A 27420-nucleotide genomic window follows, 5' to 3' on the forward strand; every position below is an offset into this window, starting at 1 on the left:
TGTGTGTGTGTGTGTGATGTCTGTCTCTGATACGAACTTTAACCTTAACAGGTGGAAATGATCATCCCCATTTTATTCTTGAGAACACTGAGACCCAGAGAAAGATTAAATAATTGGTCCATGCTACCCACTTGATGACTGTTGATTTCAGTCCATTTTCTTTTTATTATAGGAGTGTTTTTCCAAGGGTAGTACACATACCACTGATGTTCACAACATGATTTCAGATGGCACACAGGCAGACCTTTTTTTACAGTTGTAATGATAGATTTTAAAGTTACTGGGAAAATATACTTAGCATGTCAAGCACATGATTTTATGAATATTGCTGTAATTTAATTATGATACATTGAGGTGAAAACAAAGTCAATACAAAGAGTAATGTTAAGTCACTGGTAGGATGAGTGGGCACATGGGTGACAGAAGTCCTGCCAGCCGTCCAGGAGGGACTCTAGTGTGGCCAGCACCGCACTCTGCGTTTGTTTACTGGGTAATGGCCCACTGGGGTGTGCCACTGCTGAGAAAGGAGGGGCGGTCAGTGAACCAGAGCCATGATCGGGCCTCCCTTGGGGTTACTACCTCGATAGCCTGACTCTATTGAAAGCAAGCCAAGAAGTTTTATAGCTCCAGCAGGAAATTCCTTAGGATTAAATTAGTAAAAAATAAAGGAAAATTTTCCAGATTCATTAAGTTAGCACACTTTGAAGAAATCAAGTATCAATTGAGTACTTAGGAAGTGGTCATTACTATATCAGGTGCTCTTATGCCTGCCATTTCGTTTTATCCCCAAGAACCTCTGTAAGATCGTTACAGGCCTTACTTTTATGAATAAGGAAGCTGATGCTCGGAGAATGTGAGCCTGACCAAAGTCACGTAGCTGACAAGTCAGGCCTCATACCCAACTCTCTTAAAGCTCAAGCCCCTGTTCTTCTGCTCACCTCGGAGGCAACAAGTAAAAAAACCTGTCCCTGTGCATGTGGAGAGTACCCACCTCCTGTACTGACCATGTGGAATCTTCATGCGTGATCTTGACGAGTACACGGGAACACAGGACTGGGGCAGGCGCAGGCTAGTGGTAATAAATCAGTTGCCGCTGTCAGTTCAGTCTTTCATGTTCTTGAGAATACACGAGATTTATCACTGAGGAATTGCAGAATAATGGCAGTGTGTGAAAACAAAGTCCACCAGGGAGATGTACTACATCATTTGGATTTAGCGCTGCCATCTGCTTAATAGTGTTGAGAAGACTAAAGCGGTGCTTATGATCAGCCATTCAGAGCAGCGACAGATGCTGCAGAGCACACGGGGAAATGCAGAGGATGCGACAGGGTTTCCAGAAAGTTGGGGTGTTGCTTATCAAACCCCAATTTTAAGCCTTCACTATAAAATTTTAAGGTCTGTTAGATAAAGCAATCCACTCTGACTCTCCCCATGTTTCCTTTCGTCATGTTTCACACATCCTTAAAATGTATTTTTGTTGATTTTTAGAAGAATTTTCCTGACAAATCCTGTATAGATTTAAATTATGATGTGATTTAGTTTAAAAGACTGTGGGCTATAAAACCAGACACACCTGGATTTGAACCCCAGCTCCATCACATCCTTAGCTGCGTGATTTTGGCCACGTTATTCAGCTTGTTTCAGCCTGTTCTCATCTGTGAAATGATGACAATATCTGACTTACAGACTGTAGTTAGATGGAATGGCAGCTGCGATGTAAAGAGCAAAAGTTCAGTCAGCTCACTAACGTCAGACACGCTGAGCACCACACAGCCTTATGGCAAGAGGGTACAGTTATTATCCCATTTTATAGATGAGGAAATTGAGTCACAGGCTTTGTGGGACATGGAAAGTAAGTGCTGGAGCTGGCGTGTGAGGCCAGACGGTCTGAGCACTCTGCTCTCCTGCCTCTCTGTGCACCTGTGGTTGTTCGGAGTGTAGTCACTGCATCTAGAAACTGGTACAGTCTTTTTCTGAGGAAGACTCCTGTCAGTAAAATCCCAGCAAATAAACAATCTGAATAAAATTATATATATATATATATATATAAATGATTCCCCATTTGTGAAATAGGTATTGAAGGCTTCATTTAATTTAGATTGTTTAGAATCGTAACATGTTTGGAAGCACAGACTTGAGGTCAAAGCTTGAAGTTACTTGTGAAGAATGATTTATAATAGAGAACGTCAGGGTGCTTGAATTTCTCAGAATCTAGTCAAACCTCATTTACTGGACTCATGACTTTAGCAGCTGAAATAATTCAGACCTGGTATAGATTGTATTTTCCGCCTCTGTTTGTCATCATGAAGGGATATGTTCCTTTTGGAAAGTAATTTACAAGTGTTCATCAGGAACCTCAGAAGTGCTTGCAATCTTTGACTCAATATTTGCACAGTACATGCCTGAACTTACTATACAGTGAGTGTCTGACAGTGTAAGTAAGTATGTTTAACAGCTCTTTAAAAGGGGCACCTGGGTGGCTCAGTTGGTTAAGCGACTGCCTTCGGCTCAGGTCATGATCCTGGAGACCCGGGATCGAGTCCCGCATCGGGCTCCCTGCTCGGCAGGGGAGTCTGCCTCTCCCTCTGACCCTCCCCCGCTCTCATGCTCTCTCTCTCTCTCTGTCATTCTCTCTCTCTTAAATAAATAAATAACAAATTAAAAAAAAAAAAAAAAGCTCTTTAGAAAGAATAAACAATTTTGGCAAAATTCAGGGAAAGAGATACGACATTTTAGATATGGGAAAGAAACCTATCTGTATCACCTTGGCCAAAGTAACAGAGCTAAAGCAGCGCCTTACTGAAGGCCAAGTCAGGCCTTGGTCAGTGAGGGTGGAGGGCCAGTCTCCTGGATTTGAATCACGGCTTGGCACTGGCCAGCCGTGCAGCTGAGGTCCCGTTACTGAACCTGCCCTTCAGGTTCCGCATCTGGAAACCACGGGTGATGATAACAGTAAGCACCTCATAGGATTGTTGCGAAGTTAAATGAGTTAATATACAGAAAGCTCTTTGAACAGTTCTGGCACATTGTAAATGCTGTCATTAGCCATCATTACTGTAATTATCTAAAATCCTTGGGGCTAAGAGTCTTAGATTCAGAATTTTTGAATTTGGGAAGACAGTATGGTTACATACCGTATGTTATACAACTCCAGTAGGTCTGCTTGTGCTTCCCCGGCATAGTGACTACCCCTTGGATTATTTGAAGTTTATGATCAAGGAAAATGTGATTACAGAGAGATGAGAAGCATGTATGGCAATTGAAAAGGAGATTTCTGAGGAGGGGCATGATGTTCAGCCTTGGCAATTTGTGATCTTACCAATAGAACAATATTGTTAGTGCTAGCAATTAATTTTTAAACAGGATGGACTAAAGGATTGGGAGAGGACCTTCCCGTCCAGTAGGAGCCATTATGGCAGCCAGGTCACTCTTGATTTTGATTTTTGTCTGTAGCCTCACGTTGGGTCACCCACAGATGGTCTAACCTTATATTGAATTGTGAGTAATTCGCTCGATTACTCATGAAGTAGATGTCAAAGCGTAGTATGAGAGTATATTTAATTCCTTCGTGGCTCCTTCCATTATTTCTTCACACATACCTTTTAAAGGCATTGTGGTTATATATTTCTGTGAAAATTACACATGCATGTTTCTTTTTTAGACTTTTCCAAGATGGCACAAACAGGATGATTTGCTTTTCTTTACATTTTCTTCCTTGACAAATTGCTTGCAGTGGAGCGGCAGTTCCCTGAATCAGTGGTTTTGCCATCCAGCAATCTTCCCCGACCCGCTCCTCACGGCACGTTCCCTTCCTTCCATGTGCTGTCAGGCACTGAGCTGGTCTTCTGTGTTTTCAAAATACTCTCATCGCCTCCATTCTCTAGTAGTACCTACTAGACTACTGAGACTCTGTCTCTTTTTTTTACAGAGAGCCTCTCAGTAGCAGGGACCCTTTGTTTTCGTCTTTCTGTCCCATATCTCGTGGTCAGAGAAGTGATCTATCTGTGGTTTTCAGTTAAATGGATAACACTTAAGTCTATATCTGTTTTAAAAGTTTCTTTCCTGGAAACACAGTAGAAAGTCTGATTGCATCGGAAGTCTCCTGTGAAAATGCATGTTGTCTGCACTCTGGCTGTGTAGAAATATCACTGATACAGCCTTAAAAAATAACACGAAGCAGGTGCCCAAACCAATCTTCTGTTTATTATTTTTAATCTGGATTTTGGTGTAGCACAGCTATCTTAAAGTTTTTAAACTCTACAGATAATTTCGTTGGGCAGCCAACATTGAGAGCTATCCTTGACTAGCAAGCATTCTATAATGAGGTGTTGTATATAAAGCACTTTTCGCAGTGCCTAGCAGATGTTGCTAAGTAAATGTTTCCCGAAGAAATGCAGTATTGGAATTTCTGTAATGGCTTCCATTCATTTGTTCAGCAAACAACTATTGAGTACCTACCGTGTTCCTAGAACTATCCCGGGTGCTTGATAAGTATCCATGAACAAAAAAAGGTAAAGATGGTGCCCTTGTAGACCTTAAATTCTAGTGCTACTCATGTTTACACATGGCAGTCATGCCCAGCTTCATGGAGGAGATGATCAAAGACTTGAAGGAGGTAACAGAGTTTGCCCGAGGGGCCATCTGTGGCAGCAGCAATCTGTGCAAAAGACCTCTGATGGGGTCTGTCCCGTGTCGTCTGGTATCTTTAAAGTCCGTCGGCTTCCATTCCAGTCTGTAATTTTAACTTTTTTAATAGGAAACTTCAAATTTCCCTTTGGAATAAAATATTTTTGAATAATTTGGAACAAAGTGTTTTAATTAACTGTCCAAGAATATGTTGTAATAATTCTTCCTGTCTATTAGTCTCAGTATGATTGAAGGAGCTTGCGGACTTAAAACTATGAAGATACAGGAGACTGTTACCTTGGCCGGTGACAGCTTTGGTTTGCAGGATAATGGCTCTCAGAAATACCCACATCCTCGTCCCCAGGGCCTATGGTTATGTTACCCTACATGGCAGAAGGGACTTAGCAGATGTGATTAAGGATCTTGAGATGGGGAGATTATCCCTCATGATCATAATTGCAAATGCCTTTACCAAAATATATTAGCAAATCAAAAATCAGTTACCTTATCATGACCAAATAGAGTTTCTCTCAGCAATGCAAGATTTATATAATACATGAAAGTAAATCCATGTAATTCACCACATTAACTAAATGGAGAAGAATCATATGATCATTTCCATAAATGCAGGAAAAATGTTTGACAGAATTTAATGTATATATATATATATTTAAAGATTTTATTTATTTATTTGAGAGAGAGAGAATGAGAGACAGAGAGCACGAGAGGGAAGAGGGCAGAGGGCAGAGGGAGAAGCAGAGCCCCTGCTGAGCAGGGAGCCCGATGCGGGACTCGATCCCGGGACTCCAGGATCATGACCTGAGCCGAAGGCAGTCGCTTAACCAACTGAGCCACCCAGGCGCCCAGAATTTAATGTATATTGATGATTAATAATAAATAGAGGTCTGAGCAAACTGGAAGTAATGGGACAGTTTTCCCCTGCTTGACAGAAGACATCTGTGAGAACACACACACACACACACACACACATCCTTAAGCTAACATCATTCTTCACTGAAACATTCCATGCTTTCCTGCTAAGACGGGCGACAAAGCAGGTTTGCCCACACTCCGCTTGCACTCAGCGTTGTACTGAGAGGCCTGATCTGTGCAGGAAGGTGAGTGAAAAAGAACAATAGGCATACAGATTGAAAGTAAACGGTCTTTGGGGCGCCTGGGTGGCTCAGATGGTTAAGCGTCTGCCTTCGGCTCAGGTCATGATCCCAGGGTCCTGGGATCGAGTCCCGCATCGGGCTCCCTGCTCCTTGGGAGCCTGCTTCTCCCTCTGCCTTTCTCTCTCGCTCTGTCTCTCATGAATAAAAAAAAAAAAAAGAAAGAAAAAGAAAGTAAACGGTCTTTATTCACTGATAACATGATCAGGTAGTTGAAAATCCTAAGGGACCCACTAAAAAACGACTCAAACTAATCAGGCAGTTTGTCAGTTGTAATGCATTCAGTATACAAGCCCTGTATTTCCACGGACTAGCAGTTAGCAAGTGGAAGGCAACTCCCCCAGAGAGACCATGTGCAATAGTATCAAAAAACATAAAATACTTAGGGATCATTTTTAAACAGTCTTATTGACATATATTTTACATGCTGTAACATTCACCATATAAGTTAAAAATTTATTACTTTTAGTACATTTACAAAGTTATGTGACTCTCACCATAGTCCTATTTGGGAACTTTTTTTTTGTTGTTTTTCATCACTGTAATAAATTCCCTCATCTCTGTTACAGTTAATCCTTTTCCTAGCCCCAACCCCAGCCCACCATTAATCTCATTTTTGTTTTTACAGATTTCCCATTTTCTGAGCATTCATTTAGATGGGATCAAAATATATGACTTTTTACATCGGTATTTTACATCGGTATTTTTCTTAGCATTATGTTTTTGAGGTCCATCCCCATCATAGCATTTATCGGTATTTTATTCCTGTTTTATTACCAAATGGTATTCCATTTATGAATATATGGCATTTTGTTTATGCTTTTACTAGGTGACTGACTGTTTTCACTTCTTAGCTCTTATGAATGATGCTACTGTGAACGTTTATGTGCTAGTCTGTGGAGCTTTTGTTTTCATCTCCCTTGAGTAGAGATCTAGGAGTGGAATTGCTGACTCAAGTGGTAATTTTATGTTTGACTTTTTAAGAAACTGCCCAACTGCTTTTTCAAGGTGATTCTACCATTTTAAATTTCCACCAGTGATGTGTGAGGATTCTTAAGGATAATTATAACAAAAATGTGCAAGATCTCTATACTGACAATTGTTAATAAAACACTGCTTATAGAAAGTAACGAAGGCCAAACTAAATGGTGATATATACCCCATGTTTTTGCATTGGAAGACTCAATACTGAGAAAGACGTTGATTCCCTGAAATTATCTGTAAGTTCAGTATAATAAACCCCTGCTGGTTTTTTTGTTTTGGTCTGGTTTGGTTTGGGTTTTTTTGTTTGTTTTGGGGATTTTTGTTTGTTTCTTTCTTTTTGATACCAAATGATAAGGTGGTTCTAAAATATATGAAATTCAGAGGACCTAGAATAGCCAAAGCAGTCTTAATAATGAAGAACAAGTTTGGAATACTAACTTTTCCGATGTCTAAAACCCAGTAGTGAAGCCATTGTGGTTCTGTGGAAGTATGGAGAATAGGCCAGTGAATATCCAGAAATGGACCCACACATAATTGCTTTCAAGGGCACCAAAGCAATTCAGAGGGTAAAGAATTGTCTTTTCAGTAAGTAATGCCATCACAATTAGATATTTGTGTGGGTGGGGATAGCTTTGATTTCACACACACACACACACACGCACACACACACCTCATACCACTTACAAATGTCAGTTTGAGACAGTTCGAGATTTCAGGTTAAAGTTAAATTTATAAAGCTTGTAGAAGAAAATATTGAAACAATAGAAATCAAGAAAAGATTTAGAAATTTTACTTTATCAAAATTTCAAACATCTTCTAATCAGAGGACATCATTAGAAAATAAATAAGCCACAGTCAGGGAAAACATCTTTGCAACACATATATCTGGCAAAGGACTTTTGTCTATATGATAGAAAGAAACTTTATAACTCATCAAGAACAACATAACCCAATTTTTATAATAGGCGAAAACCTAGATCAGAAATTTCACAAAAGTATATATTCAAATGGCCATGAAAAATATGGAGAAGTGCTCAGAGTCATGGGTCATCAAGAAAATGCAAATGCAGATTAAAACCTCAGTGGGATACCACTACATTCCGACACTCACACTAGAATGGCTAAAATAAAAATCCTTGACAGCATCCCATGTTGACAAGGTTATAGGGCAACTAGAACTCATACATGTATAAAACAGGACAACAATGAGAAGTTTGGCAGTTTCTTTAAAAATGTTGAACATATATGTACCCTATATACCAGTAATTCTACTCCTAATAATTTTATCCCAGCAAAATAAGAATATGTATCCAGAAAAAGCTTTAGGTAACAATGTTCAAAGTGACTTTATTTTTGAGAGCCAGAACCTGGAAACAGCCCAGATGTCCTTCCACGGAGGAATAAATTCTCTTTAGACCATGGAACGCTGCTCAGCAATGAAAATGAATGGAATCATGGTGGCTGCAGTAACATCAATGAAAACTAAGAAAACTTGTAAAAAGTACTTGCTACAAAGCTGCCAGTCTGAGTTGGTGTTTAGTCGTCATCTACTTAACTGTCGCTGATAATAGATGGCCGTTTTACCAGGCATCTGGCAAACCAGAACAGAGAGAAGGGGGCAGGCCAGTCGAACAGTCCGGTCAAGGGCACTGACTTGGTGTGTGCTGGTAATAAGTAGTCCTCGGCGAGGCTCAGGCCTCGAGTGCCTCAGGAGGGTGCAGAAAGTGTCCAGAGAAAGATCAGTAGAGGCCAGTTTGTGGCGAACCTGAATACCAGGCTCGAGGATTTGACACGATTTTTGGACTCTTTTAGACCAAGGTGTTCTGCATGCCCACCACCACCATGCTGGTCCAAGCTCACTTCGTCTTCCTTGCTTCTAGAATACCAGTAGCCTTTTTAAAACAGAATAGGTATTTGATTTGAATTTTTTAATGTTGGATTTGAATTTAAATACAATTTATGCATGGGTAGTGTACTTGAAATGATCTTAGTTCTACTTATTTGTAGAATGAGACTGAATAATTTGATATGCACATTGATTCAAGTTAGTGTCTACCAGATTGTCCAGAAACACTGAAAACCATTTGCTGGTCCTACTTGTCTCACAAGGATGCTGACAATCCCATAAAAAGTCAATGAGGCTCCTTCCACACTGACATAATATTTCACATGCATAGATACTGCTAATCACAATCAAATTTCTTTAAAAGTAATGGATAATGGCTTTGATATCCCACTATCAAATGTATCGGAAATCTCTTCCAAAAGATACCTCCATAGAGCAGATGAAGGCACTGGCTGCAAAAACAAATTCAAGATCCCATGAACAATTCCATTAACAAATGATGCCATGAAATACTGTAAACTGCTCATAAAATGTTGATAGACCATTTTGAATGCGATGGAAAGAGCCAGAGGAACCAGTACTGAAAGATTATGTGCCTTGGCACACAATGTAGTTGGACATGGGTCTTCACAGATACAAGTAAATAGGCTCATAAACCCAACCTTCATTTTGTTCTCTGTCCAAAAAATCTTCTTATATTTTTTAAACTTGTAGGTACTTACTTCATTCTTTGGAAATTACTTCTCAGCAACCTTCCCAACCTCGTCACTTGGGGACCCATCCCTGACCCTTTGCCTTCACAGGGCTCCCCGCAAAAACTCCCATCTGTCGTGACAGTTATGTTCTGTTACATTCTAATACACAATCTTGATGCTTCGTACAGAGAATTCTCATTAAAATTTCTTGGGGTGTCTAGTGCTGATGTATGTACATAATTGATAACCATTTTTATATCCTCTTTTGCCAGAAAAATGTTATAAAAAACAGATCTGTTTCCTTGTGTTTTTTTCATAAGAAATCTTAGTCCTAAATGTTAGTGTTTCTGTGAAATTAATTCATTGTTGCAGTTAACAGCTATAGTACAAATACTGAAGTGTGAGTCAAAAGACAGGTCTAACTTGGAATCCCAGCTCTGTCCTCTGTTGTGTGAATTGAGCAAGCCAACAGTAAGCCTTATGAAACCTTATATTTAATTAATAAAGTGAGTGGACAAAATAGTACTTACCTTCTGGAAAGTTAAATAAGATTATGAAATTGTGGAGTACTGTGCAAACAGAGGGAAACTATGAGCTGTTGGGTTATTTTTGTTGTTAGATTTCTGTCACTGAAGGTGAGGTCCTATCTTTCTAAGCAGAAATAAATTATGTAACATCAAAATAAGAACTCTGAGAAAAATAATACTTGTTTAGAAAGAACCTCTACTTTGATAATATTAATAACAACTATCCTTGAGTTATGTATGTACTACATTATTTTATATGAACTTCACGACAATTTTAAAATTAGTTTTGGGTTTTTTTTTTTAAGATTTTTATTTATTTATTAGAGAGAGAGAAAGCACAAACAGGGGGAGGGACAGAGGGAGAGGAAGGAGACTCACTGCTGAGCAGGGAGCCCGACATGGGGCTCCTTCCCAGGACCCTGGGATCATGACCTGAGCCAAAGTCAGTTGCTTAACCGGCCAAGCCACCCAAGTGCCCCTTGACTGATTTAGTTTTAAAACCCGTCTCCAGATGAGAAAATTGGATTAACTGCCTGAGTTTATACACACGTAAATGCTGGACCCTGGCTTTTGATAATACCTTTGTTTGACTCGAAAGCCTAGTTTGTAACTATTAATTCTCGGCCGTCTTCCAGAATGACAGTAAGATGAGAAAGCTGCTTATAAATGAAAGTGTGAGTCTCTAACGAAAGTCTTAGTAGCAGTGCGTGGACATCGCAGCCCCAGCGTCAGTGTTTGGGGGGCTGTGAAACAGGCCCACAGCATCGCTAAGACTTGCTTGCATGCAAGACTGCATTGGAATAAGAAAAAAGACACAATGTGAACTAAAGATACTCTTGTAAACAAATTCTTTCCTTTTTACTCTTTACTTTTTCTTGGAATCTAATCAAAATTCATAGTTTTTTTTTTTTTTTTTTAATTATAGAGAACCATCTGCAACCTTTTAAGCAGGGTTTTGATAGGAAGAAGTAGCACAACAGAGGGGTTTCATGTTCAAATAAGAAAGCATAGTTGGATATTTCTGCATCAGAAAAAGATACTCAACATCCGCCATTTCGGAATTCAGTGCTCTCTATCTTTTAAGACTGGGATGAGCTCTGAATTACCCATAAACTCAAACAAATGAGAGGTTTCTTTTCTCTCATGCAAGAACCTAAACAGCTGCAGGCTTTTGGGATACGTCTTTATAGCTACCAAGTACCCAGGCCTCCTCCTTCCTTGTTCCCCACCCTGTGTCCTGAGGCTCCTCCCGGTCTCGAGATGGCTGTGGAGGTTCCAACCATCACATTGGGGTTTGGGCAGAAAGGAGAGGGAGGAAGAGGAGAATGTCCATACCTCCTGGCTGGGGCAGCCTTCTGTTAGGAAACTTCCCAGAAGCTTCATTCACTCTGGGAGTTTGCTTCTACGTCACCTGCAGAAGTGCCTGAGAAAGGGAGTTTCAGGGACTGTTGGCCTTATCACTAGCACCTCACCCCCCGTCTCACAAGGAGGCTTTTGGTAAGAAAGAAAGGAAAAGTATACGCTAAACAGACAACAAATGCCTGTTGACCCTTAGCTTTTAGCAAATAAGTTAAGGTTTTTTGTTCTCTAAGACTTCTTTCTTTCTTCTGAGACATAATATATATACAGCAAAGCGCGTAAATTCACACCTATCTGAAGTATATGGTTCTGTGACTGCTTACCTGTGTGTACGCCCGTGCAACCAGAAGAACATCTCCGGCACCCAAGAGGCTCTCTGCCTTCTGCTTTTGGCTCTGGGATAGCTAATCGCCATCATCTCTTGGTCTCCCAGAATGACATGGCTTTAAAAAAAAAAGTACCCAAACATATTTCCTGTTTTTCCGAAAATATGGTAAGACAGTTGTTAGATAGTGGTGAAGAGCAAGTGGTGTGGAAAGAATCTATCTGGGAGGTGACAGTAACTAGACTTACCCCTGACTCCATGGCGCTCTAGACACGTGACTTTAGAGAAGTCACTTCCTGTCTCTGACTGGCTACTTTCTCATTACCAAGCCGGATAGAATGTTGTTCTGCTTGGAATGCCTTTCTTCTCCTTGTCTGGCTCTTCTCTCAGGTGTCAACTTAGACCTTTCTTCCTCCAGGAAGCATGTTCATGTCCCCCAAGACTGATTCAGGCACCCCGCCTCTGAGTTCCTTTAGAGCTATGGGTATTTCATTTATCACATTATTCCCTTTGCCCACTTACACTGTCTGATTTGCACACCAGACTAAACGGGTTTTATCACAAAAACCAAATCGTGGGGTGTCTGGGTGTCTCACTTGGTTAAGCGTCTGCCTTCGGCTCAGCTCATGATCCCTGGGTCCTGGGATCGAGCCCCGAGTTGGGCTCTCTGCTCGGTGGGGAGTCTGTTTCTCCCTCTCCTTCTGTCCCTCCCTCTGTTCCTTCTCTTTCTCGCTCACTCACACTCTCTCTCTCTCTCTCAAATAAATAAATAAATAAATAAATAAATAAAATCTTTAAAAAAAAACCAACAAAAAACAAAGACCGAATCTTTTTCACTGAAGCTCCCCAATGTCTGGGACATAGTTGATGTTCCATAAATATCTGCTGAACAAATGTTCAATGAAGGTGGTATTGAATCTCAAGAATTTCTACTAAGATCATCTTTCTCAAGAGATAGTGTAACAAGTAAGAGTTTCTTCTTAAATGGTGGGTAAGTGTTACTGTTTTTAACCTAAACTTTTAAAACAAGTAATACCCAATTGTAAATTTGTTCTAAAGATGAAAGATCATTTGTGGGGAGTACCTAGCACAATAATGGCTCACAGTAGGCATCTGGTAAGTGTTGTCTGTTATTACTGTTACGTTAAATCTTTGCAGGTCTGTCCACCCAAAGGCGAGCATCAGCTAGTCCTGGTTGTTGGAGTAGGTCCTCCTGAACTCAGGCTTGCCAAGCACTTCGAGGGCACGGGCTTCCTGGCCCCTTTGTCTGTGCAAATCTCTCTTCCTGAGCCTTCTTACACAGAAGGTGGTACTCTCCAGCTCTGTGGAGAACAGAGGGAAAGAAAAAGGATTCTGAGTGTCTCACGAGAGATTAAGGTTAAACATAAAACAAGTACTTTCTGTCAGGCCTGTTCAAGTGTATTACTGTGGCAAGTTATTCAGGCTTCATTTCTGGGAAGTCTTTGAAAGTGGAGAGAGAATCATTTGTCTCAGATGATTAAGACAATTTAGCCTGAAGTCAGGGGATGGGCCACATGATCTCTCAAGGTCGGTTTCTTCCCTTTGATTCAGCAAAGTACCTGTAAGTTCCTGTACTTGGTAGTGAGGGCAAATTTAGAAGTTTCACAGTGGAGAAGTGGAACGTCAGCTATAAATGGCGAGATCAGTCTCTGATTCTGTGGCGAACCTGTGTTAACATTTAAAATCTTTTTATTTGACAAACTAATTGTTACGTCTGAAATGAGGCTTTGCAAACGTAATTACAACAATAGGGTTAAGAATAATGGTCACCATTTATTTTGTACTGACGAAGTGGCAAGCCAGTGAGAAGTGTTTTGTGGACATGAACTCACTTAATTATTACTCATCCATTACCCCCCTCTCCTCAGAGACCCAGCTGCTCAGTCCCTTCCTGAGCAGCGGCTGCGAGCCAGACACTCGACTCATTCCTTCCTTCAGTGTTTTTATTGAGCACCTTTGATTTTCAGACACTTTTGCAGCTGAAACTCAGTAAGCTACCTGCCCAAGGTGATGCTCCTTCTAAATGCAAGGACAGGATTCAAAACCCAGGGAACCTTTTTAATCCCAAATCAGCACTCCCTGCAATGCATGTAGTCCCTAAGTGATCTCTTCATCCCAGGGTTTTAAGTACCTTTTAGGTGGTGATGACTCCAGATTTCTGTCTCCCTGCAGCCTTGTCTCCTGACCGGTGGCTCCCCTTCCCAGAGGTCAGGGAGGCCTCTCGAACCTGGCGAGTCCCAGGCCTGCCTCCTGATCCCACCTGCCCTATCTGGTTAATGAACTTTCCATCTCGCCCGGGGTGTAAAGCAGAGACGGAGGAAGGCCTTACGTGCGCGTATGACTCGGCGTGGCCGGCCTTCCTCCTGACTCGTGCACCCCCCCCCCCCCCCCCCCCCGCCCCGAGCACACTGCCCTTCTGGCCCCCAAATGGACCAAGAGCGTGCCCACCTCCTACACCTGACAGCCCCCCCGCCTGGGATCCTGTCCCCTCGGGCGGCGGCTGCACCGCCGTCACGGCCTTCGGGACACTACTCCCAGAACACCGTGTTAAAGGGTCTCGGAGCAGGCCTTTCTTACTCTTCTTATTCTCACCGTGTTTACATACAAACTGCTTACTGCCTCTCCCTCCCATTACAGTATAACTTTATTTATATAAACCCCACTGAGCGTGTAGCTTAGGAGGGTAGTGATTTTTTTTTAACTGGGTCCGTGAGTGAAAGAAGGAGCGCAGGCCTGAAGCGCTTGGCGCGCAGCATTCGCTTCAGGAAATGGCTCCCCGGCAGCGCGTGGCAGGACCCGAGAGCCGGAAGTCGAGAGCCGGAAGTCGCCTGCCGGGCTGTGGCCGGGTGCCGCGCTGGCCCGCCCTCCCCGCCTGTGCGCTTGCGCACTTGACAAGCGCGTGGGCTTCAGAGCGGAGCAGCAACGAGACTTGCGCTAAGTTGGGTGCATGGATTGTGACAGAATCAAACTATTACTAATGTCACAGTAGAATTCAGGTTGTAATAGCCTCAGTTTCACGAAGTAAGATGACTAACGCATATTTAAATATAACCAGTTTCGTTGATTTTTTAAAAATTATTCGTAAAGAAGAAAAGGCTGTGTTTTCTCATCTGTCATTTTAAAATCCTGGTTGGTTTTTTTTTAAGATTTTATTTATTTATTTGAGAGAGAATGAGAGACAGCACAAGAGGGCAGAGGGAGAAGCAGACCCCCCGCCGAGCAGGGAGCCCGATGCGGGGCTCGACCCCGGGACTCCAGGATCACGACCTGAGCCGAAGGCAGCCGCTCAACCGACTGAGCCACCCAGGCGCCCTCGAATCCTGTTTTGTCTCTGAGGGGCGCCTGGGTGGCTCAGTCGGTTGAACACCTGACTTTTGGTTTGGGCTCAGGTCAGGATCTCGGGGTCGGGGGATTGAGCCTCCTGTTGCGCTACACGCTCAGTGGGGTTTCTGAGATGCTCTCAGTGTCTCTCTGTCTCCCTCCCTCCTCCCCTCCCTCCCTCTGCCCGCTGGCTCGCTCTCAAATAAATAAATCTTTAAAATCCTGTTTTGTCTCTGAAAACAATAGGAGATAAATTTTCAGTTACAATTTTTAAAATATGTTTATGGTACATCTATTTGGTATCAGCCGATTTTTAAAATGGGATTCCATTGTAAACTGAAATTTGTGTTAACTCTTAATTGTTTGAATAGGGAGCAGGAATAATTCCCCACATTGTTTTAAGCCCCATTTTCCACTTACTCTTTTTACCAAATCTTATTTCTGAGCTTAAGAAACATGGTAAAGTTATTTTTAAAGATCTTTTAATTTATTCGAGAGAGAACACCCACACGGGCAAATCGGAGGAGGGGCTGAGGGGGGGGAGAAAAGCAGACTCCATGCTGAGCATGGAGCCCGAGGCAGGGCTCGATCTCGCGACCCTGAGATCACGAGCTGAAACCAAGATTCCAGCGCTTAACCGACTGAGCCACCCAGGTGTCTGGCAAAATCATTTTTTATATTTGCCTGTGTTTTCCCTCCCCTGTCAGTCTTGTGATGGGTCTTCTCCTGAGCAATGGAATGTCAGACAGGTTAACGATGTTAACTCTGAAAGGTCTAGAATTCCAAAAATCAGACCTTAAATTTTTGTGCTAATAGAATTACTGAACCTTCTTCTCAGAGAAAGAAGGATTCTCTGATTAAACTATAAATTATATCTGGCCATTTAAATCGAATATTTAAGTATTCCAATTACTAGCAAATGTGTGTGATTTTTAATTCCTAAAGAGAATTATTTATTTCAAACCTCAGTGTCTGTTTCTGTTTTCTTACATTCTAGGCACTAAAAAGTGACATGTACCAGTGAGGGGATTGAAACGGCCCTCTTGTTAAAACTGTGCCTGATGGGTCTAGAGGCATCTACATATCTGCCTTGCTTATAAGTCCCCTGACTCTTGCCTATCTGCCCCGGAAGACCTAGGTTTTTAATCCTGGTGTATGTTAGATCTGGGGCCAGGCACTTGTGACACTGAGCTCTGTCCACCCGGCTAGCCCTGTGAGTGAGCCCTTCCTCCCCCATCATCACATGGACAGTGAGACGTTCTTCCAGATAAAAGAATCATTCTTCAGGCAAGCTTAGGATAGTAACTCTGCCTTCCTCAAACTTCCTGCCGACAAACATCCTATGCCTCAAAACTCCTTTATGACTTTATAATCTCAAAAATTAGTAAGAGCCACACAGTGGGTAGGTATGTATGGCTTGTATCTGTGTTAACATGTAGCATATTTGAAATTAAAACAGAAACATTTAAAAATGGTTATTAATCATGAAATATAGAACAGTAGTCAACCCATTGCATGTTAACATTAAATAATCTATTTTTATGGAAAATCACTGTTTTCCAAGGCAAAAATATTTAGTGAGAATTGTGGCATTGTTTTATATTTTTGCAAATCTTTTTAATGTCTGGCTTAACAGAAGCTAACTAGATTCTTACATCTGCCTCTGTATTCAGTCTGATGTGATACGTTGTTTTGTTTGAAGTAGTTGGAACAACAAATACGTAGTTGGGAAAGAGAAAAGTATTTTGACAGCTTTTCACGTAACTGTGGATATTCTTTGGTACTCCACCAAAACTTGGCAGGTGGTAGTTTCTTAAAGGTTAGTTGTAATGTGGATTCTGAAACCATGTCAATAAACTTTTCATACTCAGTTACATTAAAATACCTTGGTCTGTTTTCCACTTGGTGGATTTGGAAACATCATGCATGGGTCATTTAAAAAATACTGGTTCACTGAGTTGTGCGTATTTTCACAATACTATGACCCACTTCCTTGTGCAATATCAAAAGATCATATTCATTATTACCACCACCAGTCTCAACAGAGAAGTCTTTAAGTACTGGCTTGCTATCAATTTACAGGGGTAAATACTAATTTTTCAAATTTGTAGTTTATACCTGCAAGCTCGAATTTTATCATTGGTAACAAATACTGTCATTTTTTTTCTTGAAGTGACAGGCTCACTTCATTCATTTTTGAGAACACATCGGCCACATATGTAAGTCTGCCTAACCGTGGTCTGTCTGCGCTTCATTCCTGTGAGTAGAAAGGGTTGCTGTGAGCCGAGCCTGAGCTCAGCCCACACTGCAGCCAGCAGCGGAGCTCCCATAAGCACACTTCCGTGTCATCATGCAGAATCGTGAAAAGGTGTGGACTTAACGGTTGAGTTTTATTAAAATTAGTAATTCTTACTGCTTCATCATGACATTTTTAAATGAAAGTACTTTTCTTAATGTAACTGCTAGTAGAGTTTGCTGCCACTGCCTTGGTTCTTGCCAAAGTACTGAGTTTTACCCACCACATTGCCTGCAGTGTGAGCACAGTGGAAAAGATGAATAGCGTCAGCTTATTTTCGCAAGAATAGTTTGACTTGGTGGGCCCCCTATAGGATGGCAGGGGCTCTTAGGAGTCCACCGCTGCTCTAGGCCATTTTGCAGATGCAGATTGTATTAATGCTCTAGGAAAGCACTGAGTTAGAGAGGGACCCAATAGCAAGAGAAGAATTGAGCAAGTTCTCTAAAGCAGTTTAACCCTTGTGCAGCCTTCCCATCCAAAGAATTGTCCTCACACCACAAGCTTCCTGAGGGCAGAGATAATCATCACTGCGTGCCTGTCCCACAGTGGGATGCCGTGAGCGCCAAGTGTGCCTAGGAACAGCGGCTGGCTCTTGCCTCCCTCCCACATCAAACCTACCTTGTCCACATTTGCAATCCTCGGGGAAAGAGGGACAAAAGATTAACAGCCTCGCATTTAGATCCGCAGCACACTTAGCAGAACACAGAAGACGGGAGTAACGTCATGCTACCATATATCCAACATGTCCTAAGCATTTAAATAAAAAACAGACGCAGCAAACTGAAAAACTAACACTTGGACAGAACAGAGCTCAAAGAATAGAAGGTGATTCTAAAGTAGTTAAATACGCATATGGGTAAGAAGACGTGGAAGCCACAAAGGCTAAACCAGTTAGGAAGCCCGGGATACAAAGTCAACCGAAGGCTGTTGAGTATCACCAAAGGATAAAGAGCTAGCAAGTAGGATAGAAAAATTGAGATGGATGCTAGAACCCAATATTTCCAAAGTAACCTAACTGGGGTTACCAGGATGGAAAAACTAAGAAGATTAAGGGGAAGAGAGAGAATTTTATAAAAGAAAAAATTGAGAAGTTGAAGACACAAGTTATTACTTACCTTGAAGGGCGTACCTAGTGCATGGAGAGCTGTGAATTTAACACAGGAATGAGGATGAAGAAAGAGGGCCAGGAATAAACAGACTGTCCTAACTTTCCTGTTGAAAGGATTAACTCCAAACTCCTTAGCATTATAGAGGAGGAGAGAGCAGATCCTCACAGATAAACATCAGATGTGGCACCAGACAGACCTAACTTACAGCTCTGGGCCTTATGTGTTCGTGTTCATCCTTGGATAGTTAGGTAACTTCCAGAGCTTCAAATTTTATTTTATATAAAGGGAAAGAATAATATCTACTCCATCAATCTGTCGTGAGGTTGAATGAGAGAAAATACACAGGCACGCACACTGTCCGTGCCCCTCTGTATACCATCTGACGTAGTAGAGTAATTCCTCTTTTTTTAGAGTTCATGAACTTCTTTGTAGTCTGACCCCCACTCACCTGTTGCTTCTTCCCTCCTCATTCAGTCCCTCAGCCGATCCGTGTTACCTTCCTACTTTCCTCTCACCTCCCAGTGTTGTGAGACTCTGATCCCAAGGTATTTTGGACACACTTCTGTGCTCATACACACCCTATTCTGTGGAAATGTACTTGTTCATCTTTGTTAGCTTCCTGAGAGTAGAGATCACACCTTATTTATTTCTGTATCTCCATTTTTCAGAATGGTGTCTTTCACATAGTAAGTGCCCAGAAGTCTTTACTAAATATATGACCACATTTGGGCTTAGTGCTTCCTTTTATTTTTCAAGTCTGTTCAGCATCCAAAAAATATTAAGTCCTTTGAGTCCTTCCATTTTGCACCTTTAGAAGTGAGGTGAGAGTAGTGTCTCGTTCACCTTTATTCACTAATAAAACTTTGTCCTTCTTGCATTGCCTTGGCACATAATTTTTCAATAATTTTTGTTGTAATTAAGTCAATGTATTTAACAAATTTTACTGAGTGTCTGCCTTGTACTAGGATTGTTCTATAAAGGAGCTTGAGGTATGTCATTGAATAAAACAGCCCCAAGTCCCTCCCTGTAGAGCATATATTCTCAGTCTACTGAGAGGAAATAGTAAGTATAATAAATACATATATAATATGTTAGAAAGTGACAAATGCTGTAGAAGAAAATAGAGCAGAGTACTGTGGATGAGGGTTGTCAGAGCAGGGGATTGCAATCATAATCTGAGTGGACCTTGTTGAGATGGCGTCATTTGAGCAAAACCTTGAGAAAGATGAAGTTAGTCATGCAGTTATCTGGAGCTAAGAGCGTTCTAGGCAAAGAGAATGGCTGGCGAAAAGAATGACAGCACAACTTTTTTTGCCCTGAACAAACTGGAAACTCTGACTATATCAGGGGTTTTTCCAATTGTGGGCCATAGATTCCAGGGGGCACAATCAAAGATTTGCAGAGTTGGGTAGGAGATGAGGATGGACAGCAGCAAGTGGGAAGGACTTTATGAGTCCTGGGGGTTAGAGCAACCTAGTGGTCTAGAGCTTGCTGAGCTGGCATAAATACAAGGAAGGGGCCTAATGAGAGTGGTTTCAGTGACTTTAAAGTAGAAATTAGTGGAGAGTCTTAAAGAGGTTGAAAGGGCAGGGGACAGATAAATGTCAGGATTGCCTTCTTGATCCCACAGGGACAGGGTGATACAGGGACTCAGAGTTTCTGTCCTCCTCTTGGACGCCTGTCAGTGGAGAGAAGAAGGTCTAGCGAGTGGTAGACTTGGTCCCAGGGCTGCAGTTTGCTCCCTGACCCCTGTGTTGTCTCTCGGTGTGGGGGTCTATTTCTTGACTCTGGTTGATGGAACCAAGAACCTCCAGGAAAGCCAGGAGTTAGGCTGCATCCTTGTACTTCCTTCGACCACGGAGATGCGGTGGAATGTGGAGGAATAAAAGGTCCGGGCAGACGTCGCCTTAGTACCAGCCCGAGCAGCCCACTCTTGATCCGTTCAGGGACCAGCTTCCCTGGATCCCTTTTGATGGAGCCGAGGCCTGTTTGGCCTAATGTGTTTTCTTACCTATTGTTAGTATTATAATGTATGCCTAAGTGAAGATTTTTTGTGTCTCTTCCCTTTTGTCATATGTTGGGTTTTTAGTTTATCCTTGGGAAATAGGACACCTCTTTGGTTAATAGACATTTGAGGGGCACGAGCTGAAGTGTTGGCAGAGCAATTCGGTGGAACTGACAGGTCTGAGAACAGGGCTCAGCTGCTCCCGGCTTCCTGGCTCGATGACAGTCTTGCAGTAAATAATCAGAAACTGGGTGAAATGATAGCAGATGTCAGCTTAAAGTTTTCACTTGTCAAAACCGAGATTGTCTTATCACCAAACCGTTGCTGGACCAAATTATGCTCCCTGTTATCCTCCTGTTCATTGGAAACATTCTTTCTTCACCCCTGATTTTTTTTTTTTTTTTTTTTTTTTTTTTAATGCTGAACAGTTTTAGGGCACTTCACAGACAAATGTCCAGTCTATACTGATGTGTATTACTGTTCAGTCCGTTAATAAAGACTTGGTTGGGTCAAAAGCAATTGTTTGACCTCTCTGTTGGTCAGCTTCAGTGCCTGCCATTTACAGCTTCGAGTTACACAGTGGGGACCTGTCTCTGTAAAGGAAATTCTTTTAGGCCTATGAAGACGTAACTCACTTTGTGCAACAGATAAAATTCTCAAGAACATCAGGGTTTTATTTGTCTAAGGAGCCATTATGCTGTAACTTCTGACCTTTGGAAAGAGGACTGAGGTTCATTTAATTTAGTGCTGAGTTTCTATGAAACATTAGCCAATTTATTTTCAACAAAATGAGAAGTTGTTTTGACTACTTTGTGGCCAAATGCTCTGCGTGAGCCATCGAGAATGTCAGACCTGCCCGTGGTTTGATGGACGGAGCACGAAGACAGCTGGTGGGTCGGTTCTCCCAGCGAGCCCGGCAGGTGGAGGCCCCAGTTCAGACTCAGGTGTCTTGACCAGTATTTAACACTGACATTTCATCAAGAGGTTAGTTTCTGAATTTCTGTCCTCAAGATGAAAGAAAAAAAAAAAATTCTACTTTAAAGGCAATTCTCATATTTAAAGCTATAAAACCTTAAGAGGTAGGAAAGCAATATTACTTCTTATATCACTTGTTGCTGGATTTTTGTTTTTTAATATGAATGTTTCTTTGATCCTTTTTTCGCTGGTCCCTCCCGTTTCCTTCTCACCATAGATAAATTTGCTGCCTTGAGAGAAAATTAAGGCTATTGAAAGGGAGAGGGAATTTGAGACCAGACAGAGAAGTAAGGCAGTGATAATTAACCATGATCACATGGCAGTGAGTTCCATGTGGATCCGTACATTTCTGAGCACGAGGAGGGATCCTGGAAGCCCCGGGGCGGGTGGGGGGGGGCAAGTCAGACATTCCAGAAAAGTGACAGAGCAGGGCAGAGTGAACAGGGAGCACCCCCCCACCACGCCCCTGTAAGGCTGCCCCACGGTGAGCAGAGTCCACCGCTGGTATAGTGGTGATGGTGGCGTCCTGAGCTTTGAGCGTGGGTGCTGTCCCTTCTGAGCTGTGTGACTCTGGGCAGGTGGCTCAGCCTCCCTGAGCCTCGGCTGCTCCATCTTCAAGGATAGTGATTTGAGGGAGGTTAAGCGCGATCATGCGCCTGGAGACTCCGTGAGTGAGGGGGTCTCACTGAGCAGAGTGCCCTTGCTCTCACACTGCCTGCCTTTCTCCCACGTCCTCAAGGAGTGTCAGCTCTCAGTCTGAAGACCTTTTTATAAAACTCTGTAGCTCCATGTGCCTCCTTAGAAAAATTGCACGTTGCCACTTGGTATAATAGGTCAGCTGTAGGAGTGACTGTTCTGTTCCTGGGCAACATTTAAAGAAGCCATGGAGCTTAACACGGCACATTCCAGAGAGCTTCTGTTCTGTCTCCATGCCGGAGAGCTCCCATCATAACCAGTATGTTACGCTGTGTTTAATTAACTAATGAGGATGTGATTAAACCACGATAACAAGATATGACCTATATTTTCACATGGAGGAAGCATCTTATGCCGAGGAATATTCTGGCCTCGGCATTTTATCAGTGCTTATTAACTCTGTGTGATGGAGGTACTCGTAGACACTCAAATTGTTCAGGCTGTTCCGTGCATCTGCGCCTTACGTGTGCAGTTTGCTCTGCCTGCAAGGCCCCTGCCACCGGCCCCCTGTACGCCCCTTCTCCGCACCCCTTCCTCAGCTTCACCCTCCTGGTTGGTGGCTCAGAACTGCTCTGGCATTACCTTCTCAGGAAGCCATGGAATGCAGCCAGTGGTGGAGGCGTGCGTCCTCTGTGGACTCACTCCATCCATGTAGAGTGAGGTCTTGGGAGTCGGGGGAGGGGGGCGGGGGGACAAGGAAAGTGGCCTGGGGAGCCAGCCTAATGCTGGGAAATCAGGAAGGTTCTCTGAGGAGGTAGCGTTTTGGCTACAGACTGAGTAGCAGGTAGCTTAGAAGGAGAGGAAAGAACACTTTTGGCAGAAGGAGGAGCAGGTGTGAAGAGCTACCCGCACATGCTCGAGGCAAAAAGGAACCTACTCCCCTTGCTTACCACTTCCTCCTTGCATCGCGGTGCTGTGCTGCAGCCGTCAGAGTGATGAGTCTCTGGTACCTCTCACCTGGCAGAGGAAGCATGGGAGGAGAGCCTGGTTTGGGTTTGACCGACGAGTGTGTCACCTGTCTGTTCTCTGTGAGATTTTAGGCTGGTGTCCTGGCCTTCTGATCTGCCGCAGCAACCTTACCTCTAAAATGGGTATGACAGTTCCACTTCCCTCAGGGGGCTGCTGTGAGGACTCCGTGGGATCTCGGCAGTTGGCACTCAGCAACACTTACGCCATGGATTTTATTATTCATCTTGCAGCTTCCTAAGGTGTTAAGCAGCTGAGCTGGATCATTTTCCATTTTGATTAGAACTTCTTACTTGATTGCATGAGGTTGGAATAATGAGAATGTTTATTTCCATGACAATCCAAGATAACAAATTCAGGACGGTTGTTTCCCTACAAAATTAAGTAGAGTGGGAAAGCGCAAAGCCTGAGAGGATGAGTGGAAGCCCTTCCTTGGATACCGAAATAGCATCATAAACTAATTGTATCTGCCATGGTTTAGTAATCTAGATTTTGCATAGGTTTGTTCCTATAAAAAATTATGCCTGTTCAAATATGCAAATATGCAATATCTGCAGAATGGCCATGGTAACAGGCTCCCTCCGGCCCCCCCATCTCAAGGATGCCGTACATTAGAACAGAGACGTGCCTGTGCTTGCAAAGATGCTCAGCCTCCATCCTCACGGACATTGCGAGAGTGCTGTGACCGGCTGGCGGGGAGCCTCCCTGCTGTCCTGTCGCGACACAGTCATCACACCGACTTCCTAACAGTAATGCCCTAGTGCTGACGAAATGGAACACTGGGTCTGGTCCCTGTTATCAGATCACACGGCGTCGGGTTCTCTGGTAAGCAGGAGCTAAAGAGGAAGGAACGTCCTTGCCTTCCTTCTGTTGGACGGACCTGTGGTTCTCTGTCCTGTCCATGGCCGCAGTGCCTGCCCTTGCAGGACACACGGACACACTCACGCTCTGCTCATTGGCCAATGGCTGTGGCTAAAGTGACAGACAGGTTTATTAAATATCGCAGCTGGAAATCTTTGATATTCCCAGGATCTAAAGTTTCTGTGCTAGATCTCTGCTGTCTCAGTGGGGATTCTTCCTTTCAGTGTGTAGCCCTGCCCTTGATTGGTTATCTTTGGTTTTAGAATACTTCACTGAATATGTTTTAAGCTCACAGTTAAGTTATTTTGTCCTGTTTTCATCTTTTTTTTTCTTTGTGCCTTTTGTTCATTGCAGTGGTGCTGATTACTATGATTATGGACATGGACTCAGTGAAGAGACATACGATTCCTACGGTGAGTAACTAGCCAGCATGAACCAGAAATAGAGCAGGGGGCGTGGTCATAGAAGCACCTTCAAGACCGGAATTGAGGAGAAATCCATAAAGACATTTGGACTGAAAAAGCAACTTCCCTTTCAGTTCTTCTGTGCATATCTAGCTATTTTCAGAAGCTCCTTTACGATTTAAATTTAATATTTAAAGAGGACTAAAAACTCACAGAAAATTGTGTAGGTTCACATTCTCAACTTAGACTTTCTGTTTGGGTTGATTGCCATGTGCTGATTTTCTCATTTATAGAGTCCTTTGCCAGACTGCAGACACTTGATAGCTCAGGTCTTTTTGAAGTGTCTTTGCTTCTCGACAGTGAAGGAAAATGAAGCCGTTGAGACTGCAGCTCTCAAAGGATTGTCCCACCCCCATCTTCATATTTTAATTCATCTCCAATCCCAAACCCTCTTAAAAACATTACAGTGGGAGTCATTCCATAAAGGTTACAAAAGCACTGAGCCAGGGAGGGGATGTAAGGCTCTCTCTGGCTTACGGGGAGACAGCTAAACCCCACTTAATTCAGTGGGAGCTGGTAGAGATGCTGGGGAATCCATGTCCAAAGTCTCAATATGCAGGAGGAGGACAGGTTTAATTAAAAGAATTGGCGGAGGCAACATAATGATAGTAAGAAGCTCCTTTGCTGGAGGGCAAAGAGATCAGAGAGCAGGAAGCTTCAATCAGTTGCAAAGCTCTGATAAATGCCTAGTACCCAGTGCAAGTGAATCAGGATTCTGGTTAATGGATGTTCTGACATTTCTCTGAACATGAGTGAAAAACCATTTTCCGGTGTTCCTTTTGAAGTGCATTTTGTTATATCACCTGCCCCAAGCTGTGATGACCTCACCTTGGATATTTTTTAGTTTTGTTTTTTGTAACAAACACTTAAGAGAAATACCTTGGTTTGCTGAATGCTGTCTAGTTAAATGGATGCAAGTTTGCTTGAGGGAATGACGTTGATTGCATGTTTATATCAAAAGAAGAGGTCATTTTAAGTATTTTTCCTTCACAGCCTTTTTAAATTGGTCTTAGTGGACACAGGGCTTTTAAATTGCTGTAGGTTGCAGCAGAAATGTTAACTGTTTGTTGTCGGAGACTTGTAGATTACTGATTGGAAGTGCTGAGATGGAACAGGTGTTTTAATTTCAGGAGATCTGAATGGATGATGGAAGGCCTTTTGTTATTCTTACACTTGTCTGATACGGATTTAGTATTATGATGAGTGAAATTTGACATTCTGTCATTAAGTTTATTTCGTATTCAGGAAGTATTGTCGAGGCTACATTTCCCCTGAACACGACATCCATTCACTCTGTCTGGGGAAGGGCCTAGGAGACGCGGTGACCAGGATTCTCTCCCACCCTGCCCATCCCCACGTTGCTCGTTATGTTTGTCTGCTTTTGCCTGCACAGATCTGTGTGGTGTTTGTTTTTGCTGTCAAAAGAAATCTGAGCGATCCTCTTCCCATTCATAAATGTCTTAACATTTAGCAAAAAGCAGTTCAGTTTGCTGTTTGAGCGTGCGAGCTTTTGTTAAAATGAGTGACCAAGAGGAAAGTTCTTGCAAGTTGGTTGCCATTTAAGATACAAAAATCATTTTTCTTCCCATACTGATAGTTTTTGTTAGTGGGGTGACCATTTCCCATTGTGTTTGTAATTTTTCTCTAAGTAAATACCCTTGTTTGTTTGTTTTTCCTGGTACATCAGGGATATGTCTTCAATACGACATCTACCACTGGTTCAGGGTTAAATTAGATTCTGAAAAATGAAGCCAGTGGAATCCATGGCAATGATCTAATTGCGATTCATCTTACTGATTTCAGGGCAAGAGGACTGGACTAACTCGAGACACAAGGCACCTGCAGCGAGGACCACGAAGGGCGTCTACAGAGACCAGCCCTACGGCAGATACTGATTATACTGTCTGGTGTTGTGAAATAGCCAGTCTCCACCAGTCCTGTGTACTGTGCAAAGTAATGTTTTTCTATGAACAATCCCTTTTTAAATAAATCAAAATGCTTAAAATCTGAATGGATGGAACTTTAAAACTACTTTGTGGAAACATCAACCTGGGCAGACAAAAAAAAAAAAAAAAAAAGACATGTAAAATTTTGTTATTTCCAGTCTGTATATGAAAAAATAGGTCATCAAAAGGAAAAAAAATAACTTTGATTAACTAGTGTTAAACAAAAAACTAGGTTTACTAAATATGTTAATCCATCCTTTTAACATAAGCCTCACCTTTCACTTTAAAGGTTTCCATAGCAATTTAGTTATTTTATCTTTCAGCCATATGCTAGTTTTTTTTCTCTTGCCAACATGCGTAAAAAGGGAAGCCAATTACAAGTGCAAATAATGTGGTATTCTTTTGTAACTCAAGTCTTGAAATGTTCTGTAGTGTTGAGCAAAGTCTCCTCTTGCTTGATACTAAATAAACTTTTGAAAGAAATTCCGTGTGTGTGAGCTAACAATTTCATGTTTCTCTTATTTAAAAAGGCCTTCATAAATAGTTGTAAACAGGGAAAGAGTTCATTTAACAACGCTTGTCATAAAAGGGTCACACTAAACGTTGTACAACTGACTTAAAAAATGGTATAAAATTAAATGTACCATTCTATACTCACCGTAGTTTTAAATGCTGTTTAAAGAGTCCACATGGTGTTAAGCTGCGTGAGTAGCACGTTAAAACGACGCAAAACCAAATCTTGTTTAAAAACTGGTTTTAAAATAACTACTGATTTTCTGAAAAAGATGTGATCAGTTTTCATCTTGTTGAGCGTTTTTTCACTAGTGCAACTTTGGATTTTTTATGAGAATTTTGGTACCTTAATGAACACCTCGCTCCATGCTGGAAGCAATAAGCACAAAGCTTTTAAAGACATTCTGACTTGACTAATTGAGGTCGCACTCGCCAAGGCTGAGGATGTGTAACCCTTAAACGGTCTTCATTGTCAAAGGTAAATAAATCAAATAAGATTTTAATCTCACTTAATTTATCTTAATATAACTAATAAAACCAGGGAGATTACAACTTAGCAAGTTTCATTATCCATTTTAGAGAGGTTTTAAGATCACCTAAATTCTCATTTTAAAAAGTTTAATTTGTTTTAGTAATCTAAAAAGCCTTAGTTCAGTCAGTTTAATTGGGGCCAATTTTTCCCTATTAAACAAATGTAAAACCTCATAACTAGT

The 27420-nt window shown here is 42.1% G+C and overlaps 1 protein-coding gene across 4 annotated transcripts in view; it reads left to right on the plus strand.

The window, feature by feature from the left end:
• KHDRBS3 (KH RNA binding domain containing, signal transduction associated 3) overlaps positions 1-27420 on the plus strand; it is a 188825-nt gene that overhangs the window by 154107 nt on the left and 7298 nt on the right. For 2 of the 4 annotated variants that reach the window (XR_004680592.1, XM_035011994.1), the window contains 2 exons: positions 24139-24197; positions 26052-26201. Coding sequence is in view for 3 of the 4 variants with exons in the window: in XM_035011994.1 (XP_034867885.1) it covers positions 24139-24197; positions 26052-26201 (209 nt within the window). In the remaining variant the exon portion in view is untranslated. Of the gene's footprint in view, positions 1-24138; positions 24198-26051; positions 26678-27420 lie in introns of those variants that run through there. The other 2 variants (XM_035011995.1, XM_035011993.1) reach the window with 1 other exon arrangement.

This window comes from Mirounga leonina, unplaced genomic scaffold, assembly GCF_011800145.1.
Source record: "Mirounga leonina isolate KUSES-001 unplaced genomic scaffold, KU_Mleo_1.0 Mir_165, whole genome shotgun sequence".
Classification (NCBI taxonomy): Eukaryota; Metazoa; Chordata; class Mammalia; order Carnivora; family Phocidae; genus Mirounga; species Mirounga leonina.